Source organism: Zootoca vivipara, chromosome 8 (genome assembly GCF_965207765.1).
Source record: "Zootoca vivipara chromosome 8, rZooViv2.hap1.1, whole genome shotgun sequence".
NCBI classification, from domain to species: domain Eukaryota; kingdom Metazoa; phylum Chordata; class Lepidosauria; order Squamata; family Lacertidae; genus Zootoca; species Zootoca vivipara.
Genome location: NC_142591.1, coordinates 79640244 through 79665349, shown reverse-complemented (window position 1 = coordinate 79665349; position 25106 = coordinate 79640244). Strand labels below are relative to the sequence as shown.

Here is a 25106-nt window from a genome sequence, read left to right as displayed (position 1 = left end):
AAGGTGCATGCTATTTAGAGCAACAGGGGGAAAATGTATCTGCCCCAAAGAGCTTACAATTTAAAATTCAAATGCTGGAGAGGTCATTCAAAAAAGTGAAGGTTGAGCTAAGGGCAAATAATGTGCAGCCAATTCAAGTTAAGCACACTTAGGCCTAGCTTACACCAATGTAAAGCTACACCTGGAGACACGATTCTGACACTCTGGAAATATCACCCCTACGATGAATGAGATGCTAAAATCAGCAAGAGGCACAGCCAGTTCCCATACTTTCTTCTTCCTGCTGCAGCATCTTCTCCAGAAACCTGTTCCTGAGGGCTTGAAAATCCTCAAGATTGCTTGCACCCACTGGACTAACGGTGTTATCACTCTCTGCTATGCCACTGTGCTTTCGTTCCGGCTGCCCTGAAGTAGCTTAGCACAACCAAGTGGATTGCGTGTGTCCACCCCCCCCCTTTACAACATGGAGGGCAGAAGGGTGGCGGTGTGGCTGACCCAAAAGTAAAAAGGGTAGATCGCTCAAGAATCTGATGCAGGAAGGTGGAGTGTTGCAGACTACTCTGTACCCCTGGAGCCCAACTATGAGTAGTATGTTGTGTAGCAGTTGCAATACACGCTTCAGCTTTTTAGATTTAAGAAACTAACGCTGATCTGTTGTCTGCCGTGCCAAAGATAGCAAAGGGCATGCCGAGAAGGTCTGCATCATGGGAAAGAGAAATATCGGAACTGGATTCAGAGAATTAAAAGCGGAATGGGCAGTGGAGGAGCCACAGTGAAACTAGGCAACTTTGCTGATGTGGAGTGAGCTTGGAACGAGAAGGAAGATGGTTGGCGGAGGAGTTTGGCTAAGGGAGATGACAGAGCTTGCAGGAAGAGTAATGCACGATACGGCGTGAGTGAGGTCTGCTGCTCAATGGGAGAGCAGGAAGAAAGCCTATGCGCGTGAATTGCAGTAATGCAGGCTTAGTGTGGCACTCCTTGCTTTTTCCTGCAAGACCAATTGCAGTCATTAACAGTCGTTAACAGTCATCAACAGGTTTACCACTCCTATCAGCCAATCACCCATTCCCACCACTCTTCTGAGTAATACCCCTCCCCACCCTCTGACCATACATAAGGGTCTGGTGACTTCTGTTTCAGTGTATCTGAAGAAGTGTGCATGCACACGAAAGCTCATACCTATGACAAACTTAGTTGGTCTCTAAGGTGCTACTGGAAGGATTTTTATTTTTTTTGACTACGTCAGACCAACACGGCTACCTACCTGTAAATAATAATAATAATAATAATAATAATAATAATAATAATAATAATAATTTTTATTTATATCCCGCCCTCCCCAGTCAAAACCGGGCTCAGGGCGGCTCACACCAATAAAATTACAATAAAACATAAAAAGCAATTAATTAAAATACAGATTAAAATACAGTATTAAAATTTAAAATGCAGCCTCATTTTAAGTAGTCCACAAATCCAAGCCATGAGGGAGGAAAACACAGGGGTCAGACTGAATCCAACGCAAAGGCCAGGCGGAACAGCTCTGTCTTGCAGGCCCTGCGGAAAGATGACAAATCCCGCAGGGCCCTGAAAGAGTGTTCCACCAAGTTGGGGCCAATACTGAAAAGGCCCTGGCTCTAGTAGAGGCCAATCTAGCCACCTTATGGCTCGGGATCTCCAGAGTATTGTTGTTTGTGGACCTTAAGGTCCTCCGCGGGGCATACCAGGAGAGGTGGTCCCGTAGGTACAAGTAGCGTGGCAGAGACTTCTCGCAAACTCCTCCACTTGAGTTAGGAACTGTCATGTGTACGTTTTGCGGGGGACAGCATGCACTTATATGTCAAGCACATTTTGCATGCATAATGCGGAAATCAGAAGAATTTTAGGTCACCTGACTGCTCCCCCTCCCATTCCAAAAATCCTTCTCCCTTGTGCTCTGGGCATGTATGTTTACATTTAGATAAGTGTTTCTGTAACACTCTTTGGTTTACTTGTCTTAGCAGCAGCTGCTGCGTGAACACACACACACAGGTGATAAGCCCTTTTTAGCAATGGGCTAGTTTGAAAGAGACTCCCTCAAGCTTAACTCTCACTGTGCAAGAACTTACAAGAGTCTGATAAAGAATCAATATTTCTTTGCGCAGGACAATGAAACGGAAAAATCTTTTATTAATGTCTTCACAAAGTTACAGCGGTAAATGAATAAACATTATTATAGAGTTAAAACTGAGGTCTGAAAAACTATACATCTTGTCAAGTCTAGGGTACAGCAGGTAGCATAAAAAGGAAGTCAAAGTGGAGTTTCAAAGAGCTGCTGGCTATTGTTTCCGAGGCACGTCGGTGAGGGGGGTGTTTCAAATCTGTCCGTAAGAGCGTGCAAAGTCCCTGGAAAACAGCAGAACAAAAGACACACATATGTATATATTCTTGGAACCAATAATTATTGGTGACGCTCTGGGGACGATCACGTTGCAGGTGGCGGAAAGCACCAATTAGAAATGTTACTGATTTATGCGGGGAAACCTTTTATATCCGAGAACAAAACAACTGAGTGGGTGTCCTTTTAAGCAGAGATGACCAACCGCAAAAGGGCAGGCTAAAGATAAATTCCGAGAAGAACAACACACCCTTTTCACACCCCGCTTGGGAGATGAAGACTAGCAGCGATATCCCACAGACAGGCCTATCTTTGCTCCAGCTGTCGCACATTCAGCTGTGCCATAAATCAGCAAATGCAAAACCTACAAATGCTATGAGGGGTGTTTTGACAGCCATCAGCTCAGGCCTGACCTGGATATGCAACAGGATGAAGCAGCAGAGGAGACATTTCTCCTTGCCACCTCGTGTAAACTAATTCCCTGGACACATAAGAAAAACAAAGGCCTAGCAGCTCAGGAAGAAAGCTCAGCAGGGTTTGAGATGTACAAGTTTTCTACTTGCAGCGAGACATCGTTCTGCTCTGTGTACAGAAAGTGTCAGAGTGCTTTTGGGAAATGCAAATCTTAATGTTCCAGAAGCAGTGTTAATGTCTTTGAGACACAGACACCAGGGAATTAAAGACCCAGTTCTTACTGAGGTTGTGGGAAGCGGTGCAGCCCCGGTACAGGTTTACCAATCCCATCCAAGCCAGGCTTTGGGGGAAAGACTGCAATGATCAGGCCCTGATTGGGAACCTGTAACTGGATGGATAAAAGCCTGAGCATCTCCAGGTGTTGCTAAACTCCAGCTCCCATCAGCCCCAAGTCCCAATGGATGATGGGAGATTAGCAACATCTGGAGCGCCACAGAAAAGCCCATAGCTCTTCTAGAGGTTTATCAGTACTAGAAAATAGGATGCTGGACTTGAATCTGGGTGGGCAAGGCAATTATTGTGTTCTTGCAATTATGTGTTGACTGGACAAAGTCCTGGAGCATTAAACTTAGACCTGGATTGGCTTTCTGTTGTGCCAAAACAGAATAATTGTTTTCACATGCTCCTTTCAAACTCTTAAGTCTAGAAGAGTTGCTATATTCCTGTTTTGAGGAAATGGAGATTTGCTGAACATCGAGTCTGATCTTCTGACTGTTTCCATGACAAGTGATGCTGTAAGATCTTGTTTGGGGTGTACAAATACACACAAAAAATCTTTTTTCAAGGAAGAAGGAAAAGAAACATTCTTTCTTTAATGCTAGACATTTTCCCACAAGAGAGTTTGCTTATATTTAAAGTCTGCTTATATGTAACTCTTCCACACACTTAAGAATTCAGAAACAGATCAAACCCTGCAAGACTAAAAAAACTTTTCTTAGGTTGGGGAGCAATGTCTGGTTCAAGTGATTGCCAGCACTTATCACATGCTTGCATTATTTTATGCATTCAACCTCAAGTGATGGCTTTCATGTGCAAACAGCCATCCCAGATAAAACACCAAATGCCAAGTTTTCTTATCCTTTTGCTTCTTCTTTAAATATCTATATAGGGCTGTCACAAGGAGGATGGAGCAAACTTCTTGTCCCCTGTTCCAGAGGCTCCGGAGACCAATGGCTTCAAGTTACAAGAAAGGAGATTCTGACTAAACATCAGGAAGAACTTTCTGACAGTAAGAGCTGTTCGACAGTGGAACAGACGCCCCAAAGAGGAGGACTCTCCCTTCCTAGAGGTTTTTAAGCAGAGGATGGATAGCCACCTGTCATGTATGATCTAGCTGAGATTCTTGCATTGCAGGGGCTGGACTACATTCTACAATTCTATGATTCTCGAACAGACCGTTCACATGTTCTACTGCAATGCAGTGAGCAAAGTAGGCATGCATGGCTGAATCCATTCTTATTCAAAAGACCCACAAGATTCTCCCAAGTGAGATCTGAACCTTGGCTTAGAATAAGAGAACTGTAGATTTGGAAGGGACCACAAAGATCATCCAGCCCAAACCCCTGCAATGACGGAATATTTTGCCCAACGTGGGGCTCGATCCCAGAACTCTGAGATCAAGAGTCTTGTGCTCTTCCGACTCAGCTTCTTAGGATGTTTCCACGCAGCCATGCTCCCTGGGGATTAGTCTGCTTTGACTATTAGACTAACACCAATCCAGGGTGTTTGGCAAATATATTTGGCACATATATTGGCTGTGCCAACTGCTGCCAGTTCAAAATGCACTAGCCAATGGTTAGCACTGCAGGTGTCTCTCCCAAAGTGTCGATGGTAACGCTACCTTTCACCTACAGCTTCCAGCGAAATTCTGATGATGCACATAGAATCATAGAGTTGGAAGAGACCACAAGGGCCATCCAGTCCAACCCCCTGCCAAGCAGGAAACACCATCAAAGCATTCTTGACATATGCCTGTCAAGCCTCTGCTTAAAGACCTCCAAAGAAGGAGACTCCACCACACTCCTTGGTAGCAAATTCCACTGCCGAACAGCTCTTACTGTCAGGAAGACATATTTACCCTGGCTTTCGACACCTGAAGTCGGGACCCATTTTATTATTCTTTTTGTTTTGAACTGTTCTTTTAACAGCACGCTTTAAGGTTGTAACCCAACTCTAGGATGGAGGGCGGGAAATAAATACAGTGGTACCTCTACTTACGAATGACTCGACTTACGAATGTTTCTACTTACGAATGGAGCTCCGTCCGCCATCTTGGATGCGGTTTAGATAGGATTTTTTCTACTCAGGAATTTTTAGATAGGGTTGCTTCAACTTACAATTTTTTTCTCCCAATGCATTCCTATGGGATTCGACTTACATTTTTTTTTTACTTACGAATGTGCGTTCGGAACGCATTAAATTCGTAAGTAGAGGTACCACTGTAAATAAATAGTTCCTTCTCTGGATACCCAAGGAAGAAGCGGCATACGTTAATGGAGAGGTAGGAGAATTGATAGATGTCACAGAACTGAGCTTTCCTTGGTGCATAAATTTTTAAAGCACAGCACAAACACAGAGATAGGATTTGAAAACAGGTAGTTAGATGGCCTGGCTAGCTGGTTAACAGCAACCTATTTTTATGGAATGAGATGAGTGCATTTCTACCAAGTGTGCTTGGCTAGATGATTGCCGAAAACAGGGGTCGGCAAATTTGTCTGGCCAGTAATCCAGACTGTTATCTCCCCTACCTGTTGAAGGCCACGCTGGAAGGTACCTTTTTTGCAGAGTGCTATTTTGTGGGGTGCCTTGCAGGAGCCTGGACAAGACCCAACAACCAGCTCATGGTTCTGCCTTGCACAGGGCTATGCAGGCACTGCTGAGCAGTGGACCAGCGGTGCTTGGAAACCCCATTTTGGCTCACCCAGGTCATTACTTGCCCAACGCCAGGCATCAAACGAAGCACACTCCGTTAGCTTTCTTACCCCCCCCCTTCCCCCAAAGGCCGCAGGGTGGATTGGAACAATCAAAGAGAAAAAACAGTTACAAACCATGAAACAAGTATAAACACAAATAAAAAACCAGCTCCATCTGTACAGACAACTTCACAAATTCAGTTCCCACTTGCACAAATTTTGGAGGCAGAGCAATCACTGTAACTACGATTTGCATACCAACTCTAAAATGTCATGTGGTATTTTCGTTTGGCGTCCCCTCCCAAACATAGACTCAGGTGAAGAACGAGAGTTTGGCAGGTTATCCGAAAACAGGATACCAATTCCAGTATCTCACCCGAGCCCCGAGGAACAGAATTCGGTATGTAGGCTTATTCAATTTCCATTGTAAGGGGTGGGTAAAAAGATGCAAAAGGGATTGAAATGCTGTTTACTAGTTTAGATATTTTCCCCAACATACCATTAATCAAGTTTAAAAATAAGCACAGGTACCTACCAATGCATCAACAGAAACATGTTTTTCATCTTCTTGGCTTCCCCTGGCATTCAGTGTTTCCTGACAAGAGAAAAGATTTCTTTTTACTAACTAAAACACCCCAGAATTCTAAAATCTAAAATAGGTAGCAGTTCATAGTTATCAATATTAAAAGACATCAAACCAACAATTATGAAAAAGCTTTAGGGGGGAAAACACACATTTGTAATGTTTTAAGTTCTTAGTTACATTAGTTGTCCATAAATTCTAGGATTACAAGTTACTAGTTATGAGGTTTTACATTTGTTTAATAGGGAATAATTTCCTCCAATTAAACTGACCGAACTAAGGCTTTTTAGATGACTAGAACAAATTAAGCTTTTTAATATGAAATTTTAGGTGGTGATCTTAAAGCCTCCCTTTTCTATAATCTAAAATAGAACTTGCTAATTTGTACCCTTCCCTGCTTTTATTGGTTATATTAAGATAAATTAAGTGAGATTAAAATCTTATTTGATTTATTTACCTTTGCAAATGAAGACCGTTTTAAGGGTTACACATCCTCTGCCTCTGACGAAAGCGACCTCAATTAGTCAAGTCAGAAAGTCTTTAAAAGCTTTGTGTTTATTGCTTCCAGCACGGAGTGAGGTGGTCATTAAGGTACCAAAATTCTCAGAAAACAAACAAAAATTCCGAAGTTGCACTAAGTGAAGAAATGCTCAACAAGATGAAAACTAAGTCACAGGTGTTTTGTTTTTAATTTTTTGTTTCAGAAAAAGCATTAACTATTTTAAACCAATAATTTGTTTTTTTAAAAAAATGTGGCAATCCAGTAGATCGATACCATTTGGATAACTCCTTTAAAAGCCTTTAAGTCTATATTGTGTATAGGTGAATAAATATATGTGTAAATATATATATATATGCGTGTGTATATCTATAATATAATGAAATGCACCTTTAGATTTATACCATTTTATTAAAAAAGCAAATAGTTGTACAGTGCTTTAGTAGGAGCAATTTAATATTGATCGTTGTTAAAAATCACTCCCTCCCTGTTTACTACTATTTATGAAGGTTTTTAAATAAATAATGCATACTCTCACACACACTGATTTTTCTTTCAAAAGTTTATTTAGTATCAAGCAAGAGTAATCTTTGCTTAACACTACAGAACATTTCAAGACTCAAGTTACAAAATACCACATTATTTGCATCTGTGATCTGCCTCCCTTTTTACGTATGTTTGCAAAGAGAAAGACTAGCAAAATGGTTGAAAGATAAAAACTAGAAGAACTAAATTGTTGAAAACCTTTAAAATAAAAGGTTACGCTTAGGTTAAAATAATGGATTAACATATTTAATAAACCTAGCTGTTTTTAACACTAGTTAATCAAAGGTTATATTTTTTTTTCTCTCTCTCTCTCTTTTTTTGTTTGTTTTGACCACCTATCGGTTCTCTTCCCCCCCCCCCCTTTCCCACCCGCCCAAATACAATCTGGAAATAACAAAGTTCCGCGTTTCAACGTGTCTTCCTGTCCAGGCTTTTCATTCAGCAAAAAATAGATTAAGCTCAGTCCGTCCATTCAGATTAAGCACTTTGATTTTAATAAAAAGGGATTGTTCATAGAAAAAAATTACTTTGAACAGTATACAGGACTGGTGGAGATTGGGTATTTCACAACATCAGATAGTGTAATCAGTATCTGGCATATGGCTGCTCTCTGTAGCTTCCTTTTGTTGTCCTTGCTGGAGGTGCCTTGTGTCTTGAACTGGTCCATTCTTCCTGTCCTGAAATAAGCAAGCGTAAATATGGTTCAGGCTTCTGCTACATAGATCTGTGGCTTTTGGGGGGCGGGGGAGGAAAAGGGGCATCGCTCAGTTGCACAACTCTAGATAGGGGAGCAGGCAGAGAGGAGGAATAAACAGACAGATCTCCTGAAACAGGGGTGCAGAAAGTAGAGCCCCACCCCCCCAAAAATCAGTATTGGGACCTGTGCTTTTTAAGTTGTTCATAAACCTTCTAGACTAGGGTTTCCCAAACTTGGGAGTCTCCAGCTGTTTTTGCACTACGATTCCCATCATCCCTGACCTTTTTGTACAGTTCTGGTCGCTTCACCTCAGAAAGGGTATTGCAGAGTGGGAGAAGGGTTTGGAAAAGCGCAACCCAAATGATCCGAGGGGGTGGAGTACCTCCCCCTCCCCCAAAAAGAGAGAGTTTGCAGTGTTGGGGACTTTGCAGTTTTGAGAAAAGCTGAATAATGGAATTTTACGAAATTATGCATGGCATGGAGGAAGCAGGCAGAGAAAAGTTTTCCTTCCTCTCTCATAACACTAGAACTTCTAGGCATCCAATGAAGTCAAAGGTTGGGAGATTCAGGGACAGATGACCCCCCCCCCCCAAGAGGCAGTGATGGCCGCCAACTTGGAAGGGATTTAAAAGAGGATTAGACAAACTCATGGAAGAAAAGGCTATCAATGGCTACTAGCCTGGCTATACTCTGTGTCCATGAATGAGGCCAGTTGGCTTCTGAATACCAGTTTCCAGAAAGCACAGCTGGGGAGACTATTTTTTTAAGGCAAAATAAAAAAAATTCCTTCAGTAGCACCTTAAAGACCAACTAAGTTTATATTTTGGTATGAGCTTTCGTGTGCATGCACACTTCTTCAGATACACTAGAAACAGAAGTCTAGTGTATCTGAAGAAGTGTGCATGCACACGAAAGCTCATACCAAAATATAAACTTAGTTGGTCTTTAAGGTGCTACTGAAGGAATTTTCTTATTTTGCTTCGACTCAGACCAACACGGCTACCTACCTGTATTTGTAAGGCAATTCCTTGTTCCATTCAGTGTGAAGGAGTAGGTGAGGGCTATGGGATCTCAGGTCTAGCGGTTGAAATATAGCCTTCCAGGCCTTCAAACCCTCTTCAGGACACGCCCCTCACCACTGCAGGGGGTTGGACTAAATGACCCTTGGGAACCCTTCCAACTCTATGATTCTAACCCTGCTTCACACCTCCAGTGTTTCTCCTGTCTTGACCTTTTGGGGAGCTACATAAAAACCTCAGAGATAGCGTGCAGCTTTCAGGCGGGTTGTTTTTGGTGTGTGTGTGTGTGTTTCTTGAGATTCTCTGGTCCCAGACTATTTAAAGGTCAAAACCATCACTTTGAATTGAGCCCGGAGACGAACTGGCAACTAACAAAACTGGTGGAGGATTAATGAGTGTACCAAGATCCATTCTATCAGCCTCAGATCAAAGCTGGCAGCTACGATGACTGCATTAACAAAGAGGCAGTCACTACAATTAAACAAAAACATCCTATGCACATAGCCTGAGCTTTCTCTCTTCACTCCCCCCTTATTGAAAAAGGGAAATGAATCGCAGCATGGCTGGGCTTAGCCTTATGCATTAAGATGCATGCAAAGTTCCTCTCCAGGCAAACCACAAGCTCTGGGTTCAGACATACTCTGCAGTTTGGTCCCAGTACGTTTCCAAGTACAATTCAAAGTGTTGGTGCTGACCTTTAAAGCCCTAAACGGCCTTGGCCCTGTGTTTCTGAAGGAGCATCTCCACTCCCACCATCCAGCCCCATAGCCCTTCTGGTGGTTCCCTCACTGTGAGACGTGAAGCTACAGGGAACCAGGCAGAGGGCCTTCTCGGCAGTGGCACCCACGCTGTGGAAAGCCATCCCATCAGATGTCAAGGAGATAAATAGCTATACAACTTTTAGAAGACATCTGAAGGCAGCCCTGCGTCGGGAGGCTTTTTATGTTTATTATGTTTTTATACGTGTTGGAAGAGTTGCTGGGGCAACCCAGCTAGATGGGCAGAGTCTAATAATAATAATAATAATAATAATAATAATAATAATAATAATAATAATAATAATATCTGAATGCAGCCATTCTGAACCAATGGGAGCTTCCAGACCACCCTGTTTCGTTTGGTTTACAGTGGTACCTCGGCTTATGAACACAATTGGTTCCGGAAGTCTGTTCATAAACGGAAGCGTTCATAAACTGAAGCAAACTTTCCCATTGAAAGTAATGGAAAGTGGATTAATCCGTTCCAGACGGTCCGCAGAGTACTTAAACTGAAGCAAACTTTCCCATTGAAAGTAATGGAAAGTGGATTAATCTGTTCCAGATGGTCCGCAGAGTACTTAAACTGAAGCAAACTTTCCCATTGAAAGTAATGGAAAGTGGATTAATCCGTTCCAGACGGTCCACAGAGTACTTAAACTGAAGCAAACTTTCCCATTGAAAGTAATGGAAAGTGGATTAATCTGTTCCAGACGGTCCGCAGAGTACTTAAACTGAAGCGTTCATAAACTGAAGCAAACTTTCCCATTGAAAGTAATGGAAAGTGGATTAATCTGTTCCAGACGGTCCGCAGAGTACTTAACCTGAAGCGTTCATAAACTGAAGCGAACTTTCCCATTGAAAGTAATGGAAAGTGGATTAATCCGTTCCGGACGGGTTCGCGGAGTACTGAACCTGAAGCGTACTTAACCCGAAGCATGGGTGCAATTGGTTCCGGAAATCTGTTCATAAACTGAAGCGTTCATAAACTGAAGCGAACGTTCTCATTGAAAGTAATAGAAAGTGAATTAATCCGTTCCAGATGGGTCCGCGGCGTTCGCAAACCGAACATTCGTAAACCGAGGTGTTCATAAACCGAGGTTCCACTGTATTTAGGTATCACTTTGGAAGCAAGGAGAGACAGAAACTCTTGCTTTGTGTGTTTGCATTAAGCCCATTGCAGGCCCCTTTGCTGAAACGCTTCGCCATCACGAGGCGAGCGGAAGCCAGGCCTCCTGCTGCCAGGCAGCTCATTTTAATGCCGAAGCATGAAAACGATCAAAGCTATGCAAGTCCGTGGAGACCAATTTAGCATGTTGCAAGGGGGGTAAAAAGGAGGCTTAAAGCAGTCTTTCCCTTTTGATACTATCGTGTAATCGGCTGCTCCCCCTCAAGGTGACTTGCGGACATTTAAGCCTGTGACACGCAGGCAGCCTGTGTGGTAGAACTATTTATTATGACAAACAAACCCAAGCGGGGGGCCCCCGGTTGCTTCAGGTGGGGATATTGTTATTTATTTATTTATTTTAAGCATCAAGCATACATCAAAGGTGTCCCCAGGAACGGTTTCCAGACTTGTCCCTGAAAAAGTGTTGCAAACATCCATTAGCGGGCAAATTGTGAGTCACCTGCTCTGACAGCAGGCAAGTCACGAGGATGTATTTGTGGCAAGACGGGAGGGGGGGGTGCTCAGCCTCATGACAGGTCGGATCCTGAGCCCCTCTGATCTCCAGCCAAAGGTTTTAACTTTATCCCCAAAGCAAAGGTGTCTCTTAACATGCTTTGTGTGTCTAATCCGACACAGCTTTCTTTAATTAAACCTGTCACCTTCTGCACTTCGGCGCGTGTGTGTTTTTAATTAATCTCCGCCGAGTAGCATGTGGATTCTGCTCTGGAAACTATTCTTTATCAACAAGCACCCCAGCTCCTCTTTTTTCCTTCTGCCTACCTAAAGCACCTTGGTTTTTTTTATAAAAAATAACCTCTGTTTAATGACCTACCTCCTCGAATTCGTTCAAGTGGCGCAGAAAAGCAGATCTAAAGCATTGGGGGGGGGGGGAGAGAAACCCTTCAGGCCAAGTGAGAAGCGTTAAAAATATTCAGCAAGGAACCTGAGTTAAGAATGAGGTCAAAGGCGCTTTCATACATCCAGACACACCAGCTTGAGCCAAGGAGACGCAGATAGCAGCCTGGTATACCCAGAAGCTAGAAGGCAGGTTCTCAGACATCATGGCACACCTGTTCTATGGGCATGGCCAACTCATTCCACAACTGGGGATAATTCGGCTACTACCTCTGCTTGTTAATCCCCACCTCAGATGGCTCCTCTTACATAAACCCTTTAGCTTAACCCCTTGGTCCTCCTCTATGAACTAAAATGAAGCGTAAATATGTGAAACTGAATTTGCACAATTTCATCTCTCCTTACGCTTTGCCCTCTATCAGGATTTAGAACAGTGCTTCCAAAAACTTGGGTCTCCAGCTGTTTTCGAACTACAACTCCCATCATCCCTGACCACTGGTCCTGCTACCTAAGAATCATGGGAGCTGTAGTCCAAAAAAGAGCTGGAGACCCAAGTTTGGGAAACCCTGATGATAAAAAAAGTCCTTGGGGCTTCTCTCCCCTCCACACTTATTTAAAGCTTGTACTACTTTAAAAACATTATTATATACAGCGTATGGATATATGTGTGGGTATTAATAACATTATTTGTATTAGCACATGTTTGCAGTCTCCCGGGGAGATCAAAAGGAGGTGAATAGTAGCAGCTACATGAAAGGAGAAACCAATGAGCTGAGCTCCATTAAACTCTTCGTTGGGGACTTTCGGGGATACCTGACTTGGCTCAGCGCTACTTGTGAAACGAAACACAGCACCGTAAATTGGGAGGCACCTGTTGGCTATGCTAAAGTTTCTCCAGCCGATGTTGTGCACAGGACAGACTGTTTGCCACAGTGGGAAACTACCATGGTGGGCGGGTGGGTGGGGGCTGTCGGCAAATGGCAACAAGGGGAAGTGAAAGAAGCATTTGCAAGACAGGAGAACTCCAGACAGCAAGAACATGAAAATGCCCTGCTGGATCAGACCAAGGCCTATCTGGTCCTGCATTCTGTTCTCACACTGACTGGCCAGATGTTGACGAGAAGCGCAGTAACAGGACAAGAAGGCAAAAGACCTCTTTCGCTCACACTCCCCAGCAACTGGTGTGCTGCCTGAGATTCTGAACGTTCGGCTTCTTTGGCCTATCCTGGGATGGGTTCTAGTATTATGAAAGACAGAGAAAAAACGTTTCTCTACCCACTTCCTCCATGGCATTCATAATGAAATCTGCCGCTTCAGTGGAAACGGTGTCTTGTAGTGTGCAGATGTGAGAGGAGATTTTGTTTTGTTTTTTCATGCAAGGCGGCAAATTCAAAATGCCTGAGAACCACTTCTCTTTTTACATAAAATAACGTCTCCCAGAACATTAAAGTTACTCACTGTAAGAATCATATGTGTCGTCACTCAGACCATGGGCGTAATCATAGTAATCGCCACCACTGTTTGGAAAGACAAAAACAATCCAGCTGTTAATAAAAGAATTGTGATACAGCAGGAACACAGCTCACAACACAGCATGTGAGAATGTGCTTTTGCAGCTGGGTTCCCCCTGCCCACTCAAAAACCAATGTCGAACCTGCTACCCGGGCAGGGGTCACCTATGTGGTGCCCTCCATATGTGGGTGGACTACAACTCCCATCACCACTGACCAATGTTGGCTATCCCTGCACAGAGGCGAATGATTTAAAAAAATCCATAAAATTATATTAACGCTTTTTGTAATACAATTAAAAATGAACTGATCTAAATAAAAACAGAACACTCTTAAGTCTTATCTCACCTGGGAGCTTTCCTTTCCTCTCCCACCCTGGGACATCTTCCCTTCCCTGCCTATCAGCAATTTTTTAATAATTGCTTAGATCCTTCTCCCTGCCCCCAACCTCCACTTCCCCTGCAGAATTGTAAACTGGTATAGAAATTATTTATGCAGCTAAAATATACATTGCCCTGGGTCTATTGAAATATATTACTAGCCACACAATTATTTTTAAAAAATTGTTTGGGATGTTCCTTGGCCCAAACGTGGGCCACCGCTCAGGGATAAGGGCCATTGCCTTGTATGCAGGTTCCGTCCCCTACATCTCCAGCCCAAAGTGCGGGTCTCATTGAATAGGGCTTGGGAATATTTTACCCTTTGAGATCCATTTCCCAGCTGAACAGACAGTTCTGGGCTGGGTGGAGCGATCATGTGGCTCAGTGTAAAATAGCTCTATTATGTTCATAAGGGGTTCAATATGTTTTACACGAAGCCAGGTCAGCTGAAATATGTTTGTGTGGTGTTCCCCCCCCCTGCCAGAAATGGGTCCAAAGCAGTTCACAAATTTAATCCATCAACACACAATAGTAACAAAAAACACGCGATAAAAACCACCCGCAGATGAAACAGAAGTTTGCCAATACTCTAAAAGCCTGGGACAATGAAAAGGCTTTCATCTGGCGCATAATGGGAAGCAGCATTTGTGCCAGACAAACCACCATGGGAGGGGGGGTGCCATTGATGGGATGTCACAGCGCAAAAGTCCTCCATCTCTGGCCTCTAACGAGGGAAAGAGAACGGCCTTTTTATACCTGCTTTGCTGATCTGAATTATTCTGCAATTAGTGGACAAATTGGTTCACAAAGGCAAGTTGTTTCAAGCACATTAGAAAGAAACAGAGGGGCTCTTGCATGCTGTTGGGTCAATGGCTAACTAGTCCATTATGACTTGGCCTTGACTGCCAACATTTTCTGTCTCTTCACCCAGCTAATTGAGGTAAGAGACCACTTAAGCCAGGCATGGCCAAACTTGGCCCTCCAGCTGTTTTGGGACTACAACTCCCATCACCTTCCATGATCAACTTCCATGATCCCTAGCTAACAGGACCAGTGGTCAGGGATGATGGGAATTGTAGTCCCAAGACAGCTGGAGGGCCAAGTCTGGCCGTGCCTGACTTAAGCAGAGGTGCAGAAATGAAAATCTCATATTCCTACCATCAAGCTCCAGACCTTGGGTGGTATTCGTCTAGGTTTTGCTCAGAGCAGACCCACTGAAATTAATGGACCTAACTCAGCCACATTCCTTAATTTCAATGGGCCTGCTCTTAGTTCTAGAGCAGAGCCGTCCAACAGGTAGATTACAATCTACTGGTAGATTGTGGGACCCTTCCCCACCCAAAGAAAAGCTCAACAGCTTTGGTAGATCACTGCCAGTTTATTTATAGTGGGAGTAGATCTCAAGTTGGACATGGCTGCTCTAGAGGACGCACATTAAATGGAGGATTGATTGATAATTGTGGACAATCTTTCCTCCAAGCCATCTGGTCACTGAGGAAACCCAAAGAAGGTTTCCAGGAAGAAAGCCAGATCGAAAGGACCACCAAAAATCTTTATAGGAGGGCACGTAGCAGCGCCACTTTTAAATTCCACGAAAGCAATTCCCCCGCCCAATGCACACTCGTATTTTGATGAGCGAATTTTATATACTGACATTTGCTATCATTCCATACAGTATCCGATTACTCATTGTACGACTCATCAAGTCTGCAGGCCTGAAAACAGCTGAGCCCCCCCCCCATCCCCTTACCTGTCAATCCTGTCAGAATTACTTTGGCTGGGCTTCATTTTACAAATCTAAGTGCCTGTTAAACCGAAAGCGACTTGCCTTTCATGGCATGTAAACAGCAAAACCAATAATCCTTGGTGGGGAGGGAAAATTCACTTATTTACATTGAAGGTATCTGGAGAAGGGGGTGGGGGAATCCTCAAAACTTTATAAGCAGGCAGACCCTTCAGCACCAATAACCACATCAGAAAGTTATAACGCAAGGTGGATGGAGCTGTTTGCTCGAGTGCGGCCTGCATTTCTGCCCACCCAACATGTAATTGAATTGTGCTCCTGCGAGCCTTCATTTTGCAGGCAGATTGAAATGAACCTGGATAACTTCTTAAATATGGAAACTTTACGGAAGGTGGCAAGAGAAAGTGAGGCACAACCAAAATATACCTAGCTGGCCATAGGGAAAATTTCAAGGGGTGCACCCTTGGCCAGGAGTTCACCTACCAGGCCAAGGGAGGGAAATGGATGTTCAATAATATTCTCCTGAGGTATGTTTTCAAAGATGGTGTTTATCACAAGGAAAGGCATTCTGCATTGCACTTTAAAATACATTCTTAACAGCAAATATGTAGGTGCTCTGAAAGGGTTTTTTTTTTAAGCCTTCTGTCAGAAGGAGAAAAAACACTCCGCACAAGCTGACATTAGGTCCCTTAAAACAGTGGTCCTCAACCCCCGGGCCACGGACCGGTACCGGTCCGTGGATAAATTGGTACCGGGCCGCCCAAGGAACATTAAATACAATTAAATTAAAATTATTAAATCAAAACAATCTAAAGAAAATATAAACAATTAACGTCCCCCCCCCTCAGGGGGCCATGAAACAATCAACGTCCCCCCCTCAGCGGGCCGCAGTAAAATGATCAAACGTTGACTGGTCCGTGGCGATAAAAAGGTTGGGGAGCACTGCCTTAAAACATGGGGCACCCAGTGTTAGAAAGTCAGATATATAATCTAATCACTAATGGCACCTTAAACTTAGGTTATGGTTGCCACAATGGAATGCCTAGGTGCCTTTTTTCCTTTTTCCATTGAGGTTTATATGGTTGTTGTAGTTCATTTCATTTCTATTCCGCTTTATATTTTAAAGAACAAATCTCAAATGCCGGCACATCAAATAAAAAGATCCAGAATAAAACGAATTCAAGCTTCAAAGAAAATATTACAGATCCTTCTCTAAGGGATATTCTGTTTCCCCCAGTTACCAGCCTGGCATCCAGAGATCTCCACAATTGGACCCGTGCCAGTTCCAAAATGCGCCTGGCTGATTTCTAACATTGCTGGCACTCTGCACATGCTAAGAGGCATGGCCACAGAAAACAGAAGTGGGCAGCTTCAGGAAAACTTGTTGTGTAGGCTGCCAATCTTGTGCAACACACAATGTGTTGCACTTGCACAACAGGAACTGTGCTGGACTGAGGAGAAGCTCCAAGTTTTACTGAAAGCATGCAGGCACCATGCATTCTAGACATCAGGCACTGAATATCATCTATCCCAAGCTAACCTGCCAGGAAACATTCACTGGAAAGAGTGTGGAGTGTGACCTGCAGCCACTCTTTCTGGGCGCCAATAATCCTTTGGGTCACAAGGCCTAAAAGCGCTCAGAGACTTGCTTAAGAGAACAAGGGACCTTCACAGGCTCCCTTCTACCCCACGACAAGTTCCTGGTCCTTGGACCTCAAGAAATAACAGCAAGTTTTCTACAGTGAGGAAAAGCTATTAGGCAGGGAAGAAAAACCAAGTTCCGCAATCATTCATGAGCCAAAGAGGGAGAACGATTGCTTGTTAAAAAAAACTGCACAGGCCTAAACAACTTGCAACCTGCCAAGCTGAACATATTCCACTAGCTGTGTACTTGCTTGGTGTTGAATTTTGCACTCCAGGGCTCATTTGTTTATTTAAACAACATATAGGGTTTCAGCCTCAGAGAAAGTGCCCGAGCAGAAATAGCGGTGAAGTACGGGAATTCAGAATGCGTCCATCCTAATCAGAAGCCTCTGTATAAAAATAATAAATATGCTAAAAACCACTTTGGAAACAAGCTGTCAGAATCGATAAGATTTTATTTGTTTGTGCTCCTCGTGTTCTGCCTTTCCAACACATTGCCCAGGGTGGCAGACAAATCAAAATAAAAACACTGCCGCAAAAAGCAAAGCCACCTCGAAGTGGAAGACAAGCTTTAGAGGAGAGTGCAATGCTACAGGGCTGAAATGGGCCGGTTTTCTCCATGGATCAGTCAACGTTCTCCCCTCAATCAATCCACAGGAACAGTTGAATGAACAATACTTAAGAGAAGGTGAACGCTGGGAGCACAGATTGGTTGCCGGAAGGGCTGTGTTGGCTATCCAACCCAGTATAAGGCAAATACATGCCAACTAGAGATTGCACTCATCAAGAGAGGCATGCTCTAAGGCAGGGGTCAGCAACCTTTTTCAGCTGTGGGCCGGTCCACTGTCCCTCAGACCATGTGGTGGACCGGACTATATTTTTTTTTGGGGGGGGGGGAGAATGAACGAATTCCTATGCCCCACAAATAACCCAGAGACGCATTTTAAAGAAAAGCACACATTCTGCTCATGTAAAAACACTAGGCAGGCAATACAAATAACCCAGAGATGCATTTTAAAGAAAAGGACACATTCTACTCATGTAAAAACACGCTGATCCCCGGACAGTCTGTGGGCCGGATTGAGAAGGCGATTGGGCCGCATCCGGCCCACGGGCCTGAGGTTGCCTACCCCTGCTCCTAGTGTGGCACTCCCCTGATGTTTCACACTACAACGTCCATCATCCCACAATGTCTGGGACAAGGTGTGCAGCCTGGGAGTTATTTTGGACGAGATCGGGTGTGTTCAGGGTAGTATGGCCGTATTTTGGATTCACAGCTGTCCATGGAGGCACAGGTTAATTCTGTGTCCAGGGTGGCTCTCTGCCACCTCCATCTGGTATGCCGGCTGAGACCTTGCCTGCCTGAGCACTGTCTTGCCAGAGTGGTTATCTTCCACTTGGACTACTGCAATGCGCTCTACCTGGGGCTACCTTCGAAGGTGACCCGGAAACTACAACTAATCCAGAATGCAGCAGCTACACTGGTGACTGGGAGCGGCTGCCAGGACCATATTAACACTGGTTCTAAAGGATCTGCATTGGCTCCCAATACTTTTTTGAGCACAATTCAAAGTGTTGGTGCTGACCTTTAAAGCCTAAAGGGCATTGGCCCTGTATACCTGAAGGAGCATCTCCACCCTCATTGTTCATCCCAGACACTGAGGTCCAGCTCCGAGGGCCTTCTGGCAGTCCCCTCACTGCAAGTAGTGAAGCTACAGGGAACCAGGCAGAGCCCCTTCTCAGTAGTGGTGCCCTCCCTATGGAACGCCCTCCTATCAGGTGTCAAGAAGACAAGTAACTACATAACCTTTAGAAGACATCAGAAAGCAACCCTGTATTTAATGTGTAATGTTTTTGTATATGTTGGAAGCCACAAAGAGTGGCTAGGGCAACCCAGACAGATGGCAGGGTATAAATAATAAAATTCTTATCCCTGACTACTGGTTGCGCCAGCTGGGCAGCACAGCAGTTGCAGTTCAACACTTAAAGCACTCTTCCTCTAGAAAGGAACGAAAACCATTTTCCTGGGGTGGGTGGCAAGCAAGCTGTGCTGCAGTGACTTTAGAATATGCTAAGTGAGGACAATGTAACACTGCTTACGTATTACCAGAAAGAAACGGCTTGCATCTTCTGTACAGCTGCTAATCCAGTTGTTGGTAAGAGTGCCCAGCACCGCCTTGCTATTATACCAAGTTCAGCTCCTTGGGTCAACTGCTCTAGCCGTTTAGCTACTGTGGATCTGCTTGACCTTTGCAAAGGCCTCCATGCAGTGCTTAACATGAGTGCTTGTGTGGAACTACTGGGATGTTCAAGGTAAAAAATATTCAGAGTTCTGGCTGAATAGAGCCTCAAGTCCAAGGCATCCAGTCACATAGAAAGAGAACTGCCTGTTCACGTTACATCAAGAGCCACTGAGATGTAAACCAGGAAAAGTACTGGAGAAGCTTGGCTGCCCAATGGAATTCTGCTAAACTTGAAAACACACATTTTTTCTAACACAACCCAAGGGCTTTTCCGTTTAATCTCATTCTACTTTTAATCTGTATACCGCCTTTCTATATCTCTATACACAAGGCGGTCTACAACAAGCTGAAGAACCAACAAAAATATGCAGCAAAGTTCTTGTGACAATCTGATCCAGTACAAATTAAGTCATAATAAAAATATGACTTTTAAAGAAGCAACTTCATATCAGATAAAAGTAATATTCAACAATCCACTGCACTTCTGCAAAGACAAGTCTGTCTTCACCAGAACTTTGCATTTTTTTTCAAGTACACACTTACAATATTTTAGGTATAGACCTAATAAAAGTGATGCACGAGGCAGCCTAAGTTGTTCAAATGAAGAGATATTTCAGTCTCCCCTTGCCCTTAAACATGGCAACTTCCACCTCACAGTCACAGAGATCTTCCCATTAATTTAGCTTGCTGCCTTTTATGCTTGTGTAGTATTAATGATGCTCTTGTCTGGCACCAGAGATAACATCAACCTTGATCTTCGATTCTTCTCTGTGTTGGCAGTTCTACCAAACCCCAATTCCCCAAGGTTCTTCCACAAGCTATGAACATGAATGCGATTAGGACAGCCGCCAACTGAGTATTCTACTCTCCCCCACACACACTTTCCCCTCTGAGAACTGCAAGCCTCAGCCCCCTCCGTGATACTGTTTCATCAACGTGGATAATTCTTTGGATTGCTCGTTCTAAATCTTATTTTAGCTAAACACCAAAAATGCTCTGTCTATATCAAGTGTGAGGAAGTGGGCTTGAATACACTGTCCAGCACACCTGTCAGGCTTGAATACGACACAATGAAATGACAAAATTCTGCTCCAATTGCCTGCTTTATTCTGAATTAATTACTGTGGATTGGTGCCAAGGTACAGCAAGAGTGAGAGGCCATAGGACTCGATGGGGAGTGAATTTTTGTTTATTTTTATTATGTTTCTATTCCACCTTTCTTCCAAGGAACTAGAGGCAGTGTACATGATTATTTCCTCTCCCCATTTTATCCCCACAATGACCCTTGGAGGTAGGTTAAGCTGAGAGACAGTGACAACCTTAGATCAACCAATGAGCCTCATGGCTGAGTCAGGATTCAAACCCTTGTCTCCTATCTCTTAATCAGACACTTCAACCGCTCCACCACACCGGCAACTGGAAAGTTATTCTCCCCTGAAAAGCAGAATCTCACACACTTCTTCAATCTAGAATGTGCGAGAATCATAGGATCGTTGAGTTGGAAGGAGCTCCAAGGGTCATCCAGTCCAACCCCTTGCAATGCAGGAATCTCAACTGAAGCATCCGTAGCAGGTCCAACCTCTGCTTTAAAAACCCCAAGGAAGAAGTCCACCCCTTTCCCGAGGGAGTCCATTCCACTATCGAACAGCTCTTACTGTGAGAAAGGTCTTCCTGATGTTCAATTGGAATCTCCTTCCTTGTAACTTGAAGCCATTGGTTCGAGTTCTACTGTCTTGAGAAGGGCTGGTTTCCCTATTGAACGTGCGGTCCTGGAGATGTTGTCAGACTCCCAACTCCCACCATCCCCAACAACTGGCCATGCTAGCTTTGTTTGATGGGAGTTGGAGACCACTAAAACCTGGAGGTACTCATTGGGACTGGTAGGGTGGGAGGCAAAGAGGACAACAGCAGATGGAGTCAGTGGCACCTAATTCTAGTTATGACACTTGTCCTCTTCCCTGCTGAATTCTACAAGGGGACTGCCTGAGAATGGTAGGGCAGTTCCTCAGTTGCCCTAATGTACCAATCTCTGCTGTATTTTTTTTTTGGGGGGGGGAACCACAGGCTTCCCAGCCTCAGTCAGTAGACCACAATACTCTTAATCTCAGCGCTGTGGATTCAAACACCATGTCAGACAAAAAGATTCACTCATTACAGGTGGTTGGACTAGATGACCCTCATAGTCTCCTTCAACTCTACGATTCTACTAATGAAATACTTCCTTATATGACATGGAACAGTATTTACATATTGCTTTTTAAATGATCAAAATGCTTCACAAACATTACTGCAATGGTCTCTACAAAGACTGTGTGACATGGGCGTACCCAGCAAGGGGCAGGTGGGGGCAGCCCCCCCCAAAGCAAAAAAATATATACCGTATTTTACGGACCATAACCCACACTTTTCCCCTCCAAAAACTGAAGAGGAAAAGTCGCTGCAGGTTATGGAAATCGGGCTGTTTCCGCCCCCTCCACGGCTGCAGCCAGTGACAGGAACGTGGGGAGGGCAAGAAGCAGCCTGAAATCGGGCTGTTTTTGCCCCCTCCGTGGCCGCAGCCAGCGACAGGAACGTGGGAGGGGGGAGGAGCAGCCTGAGCCGGGGGAGCGGGGCGGACAGGAGCTCCATCCTTCCTTCCCCCCTCTTTCTTTCTTCCTTTTTCTCCCTCCCTCCTCTCTCTCTCTCTCTCTCTCTCTCCTTCTTTCCTTCCTCCCTTCCTTTTTTCTTTCCTTCCTTCCTTCTCTCTCTCTCTCTCTCACACACACACACACCCCTTCCTTCCTTCCTTCCTTCCTTCCTTCCTTCCTTCCTTCCTTCCTTCCTTCTCTCTTCCCCTCTCCTGCCCCCCCCCCCGTTTTGATCCTGGGTACGCCCCTGCTGTGTGATGTTGTATCAGTTTTGTTATCCCTATATTGCATTGAGGGCGAGAGAGAATAAGGCTAAAAGAGTGAACAGTGGCTTGCTAAGAGACCCCTATGGATACGGCAGCAGAGGAGATGCTCTTACTTAGACCACTACATCAGACTAAGCTTCTGGTGAGAGAAAGTGAGTCTGCAATTCCCAAACTTCTCCCTCATTACCGCAGAGCCTGGAATCTTATTTGACCATTGAAAGGAAAGCTTCCGTTTTGTGTGAATGTTGTTGCATCTCATGCACAATGTTTCTAGGAAAGTTAAGTCTTGTAAGCATCTGCCATTCGGGCGTCAGGAGGGGATTAGATCTCAAGTCTTTCTTCCTCGCATGCCTCGCTAGCAAGGACATGTGAAGACCTGCATTGCTCCCCTGAGCCTCCTATGATCATGAAAGAAGAAGCCCAAGCGTACTTCTTGTGACTCAAGCCTTCCAGATTCAGTTTATATCCACAGGACAGCATCTGCCGTGTGGAGCTGAGGAAGTCAAAATGCATATTTCGGTTTTAATATAGCACTGCTTTATTGGGAACAGAACGTTTTCAAAGGATAGGGAAGGCAGATGGCTCAATGAGGCCAGCTCTTACCTCCATTACTTACTTTTCTGGTAAAAAAGAAAAAGGCAACCAATAACCTAGACCCAAAACCTAGGTTTTTAAAGGCACATCTACATCTGTTTGCGTACACATGTCAACTAAATCTTTACGGCCCCATCTCACAAACACCTAAATTCATACATGGGAAAAAGAAAGTACATCCTCTTTTAATGTTGTGGTTTTACATACCAGGGCAAAATAACAATAACCTGTTCCTTAGCAGGTCTTAAAATTAGGAAAATGCAACCTCGGGTGAACAACGCATGACATATGACACTGTGTCCTGATTTATTGAACAGACAGCTAGGACCTAAGCCACCAGCTATCCCGACAGAGGGAAATAAGAGGTGGTAGGTAAGTCTTCCATTTCATGTTGAGTGTGTGAGAAAGAAGTGTGTGGAATAGATCAGAGATGGCTGAAGGTCTCATACTGGTTTCAGGGGTACTTGGAGCAACCAAACCTTTTGCTGTTTCCTGCTCCAAAACTCAGTACGAAGCCAGAGAAGAAACACCATCAATTCCCTAGTCTTCTATACATGCCAACAACTACCGCAACTATGGCAGCCCTTGGTAGTCTTAACTGTTTGCTATGCTGACTGCCCACAGGGAAATGGCTCTTTCAGCAGCAGACTCGTCTGGCTGGCAACATCCAAATCAAATACCTAGCCTACATCCAGAAAGCTCTCTTTCTGAATCAGGTGCTTGGTCATCACATCATAGAATCATAGAGTTGGAAGAGACCGCAAGGGCCATCCAGTCCAACCCCCTGCCAAGCAGGAAATACCACCAAAGCATTCTTGACATATGTCTGTCAAGCCTCCGCTTAAAGACCTCCAAAGACGGAGACTCCACCACACTCCTTGGTAGCAAATTCCACTGCCGAACAGCTCTTACTGTCAGGAAGTTCTTCCTAATGTTTAGGTGGAATCTTCTTTCTTGTAGTTTGAATCCATTGCTCCGTGTCCGCTTCTCTGGAGCAGCAGAAAACAACCTTTCTCCCTCCTCCATATGACATCCTTTCATATATTTGAACATGGCTATCATATCACCCCTTAACCTTCTCTTCTCCAGGCTAAACATACCCAGCTCCCTAGGCCATTCCTCATAAGGCATAAGGCATCGTTTCCAGGCCTTTGACCATTTATACTGTGTCTCATGGATCATGGATCCCTTCATGGATCAATGCCTTGTCGTGGCGAAGGGGCTTGAATAACTCAGAGAAGCTATGAGCTATGCCATGCAGGGCCACCCAAGATGGACAGGTCATAGTGGAGAGTTTTGACTAAACGTGATCCACCTGGAGAAGGAACTGGCAAGCCACTCCAGTAACCCTGCCAAGAAAACTCCATGGACAAAGACAACAGGCATATAAAAGTTATGACGCTGGAAGATGAGCCCCTCAGGTCGGAAGGCATCCAACATGCTACTGAGGAAGAGCGGAGGACAAGTACAAGTAGATTCAGAGCTGATGAAGCGGCTGGGCCAAAGCCGAAAGGACGCTCAGTTGCGGATATGCCTGGAAGCGAAAGGAAAGTCCGATGCTGTAAAGAAAAATATTGCATAGGAACCTGGAATGTAAGAACCATGAATGGAGGTAAGCTGGATGTGGTCAAAAATGAGATGACAAGAATAAATATCGACATCCTGGGCATCAGTGAACTAAAATGGAAGGGAATGGGCGAATTCAGTTCGGATGACTATCATATCTACTACTGTGGGCAAGAATCCCGTAGTAGAAATGGAGTGGCCCTCATAGTCAACAAAAGAGTGGCAAAAGCTGTAATGGGATGCAATCTCAAAAATGACAGAATGATCTCGATACGAATCCAAGGCAGACCTTTTAACATCACAGTAATCCAAGTTTATGCACCAACTACCGGTGCTGAAGAAAGTGAAATTGACCAATTCTATGAAGACCTACAACACCTTCTAGAAATGACACCAAAGAAGGATGTTCTTCTCATTACAGGGGATTGGAATGCTAAAGTAGGGAATCAAGAGATAAAAGGAACAACTGGCAAGTTTGGCCTGGGAGTTCAAAATGAAGCAGGGCAAAGGCTAATAGAGTTCTGTCAAGAGAACAAGCTGGTCATCACAAACACTCTCTTCCAACAACACAAGAGACGACTCTACACATGGATATCACCAAATGGGCAGCATCGAAATCAGATTGATTATATTCTCTGCAGCCAAAGAT

At 44.3% G+C, this 25106-nt stretch overlaps 1 protein-coding gene across 2 annotated transcripts in view; it reads right to left on the bottom strand.

Annotated features, from left to right (window-relative positions):
* Positions 1 to 2146: 2146 nt before the first annotated feature.
* The window catches only part of KHDRBS3 (KH RNA binding domain containing, signal transduction associated 3), a 113318-nt gene continuing 90358 nt past the window's right edge, over positions 2147 to 25106 (bottom strand). The window contains exons 8-11 of one of the 2 annotated variants that reach the window (XR_004693199.3): positions 13341 to 13399; positions 7916 to 8065; positions 6296 to 6355; positions 2147 to 2382 (exon numbers count right to left, since the gene is read on the bottom strand). Coding sequence is in view for 1 of the 2 variants with exons in the window: in XM_035125026.3 (XP_034980917.1) it covers positions 7974 to 8065; positions 13341 to 13399 (151 nt within the window). In the remaining variant the exon portion in view is untranslated. Of the gene's footprint in view, positions 2383 to 6295; positions 6356 to 7389; positions 8066 to 13340; positions 13400 to 25106 lie in introns of those variants that run through there. The other variant, XM_035125026.3, reaches the window with a different exon arrangement.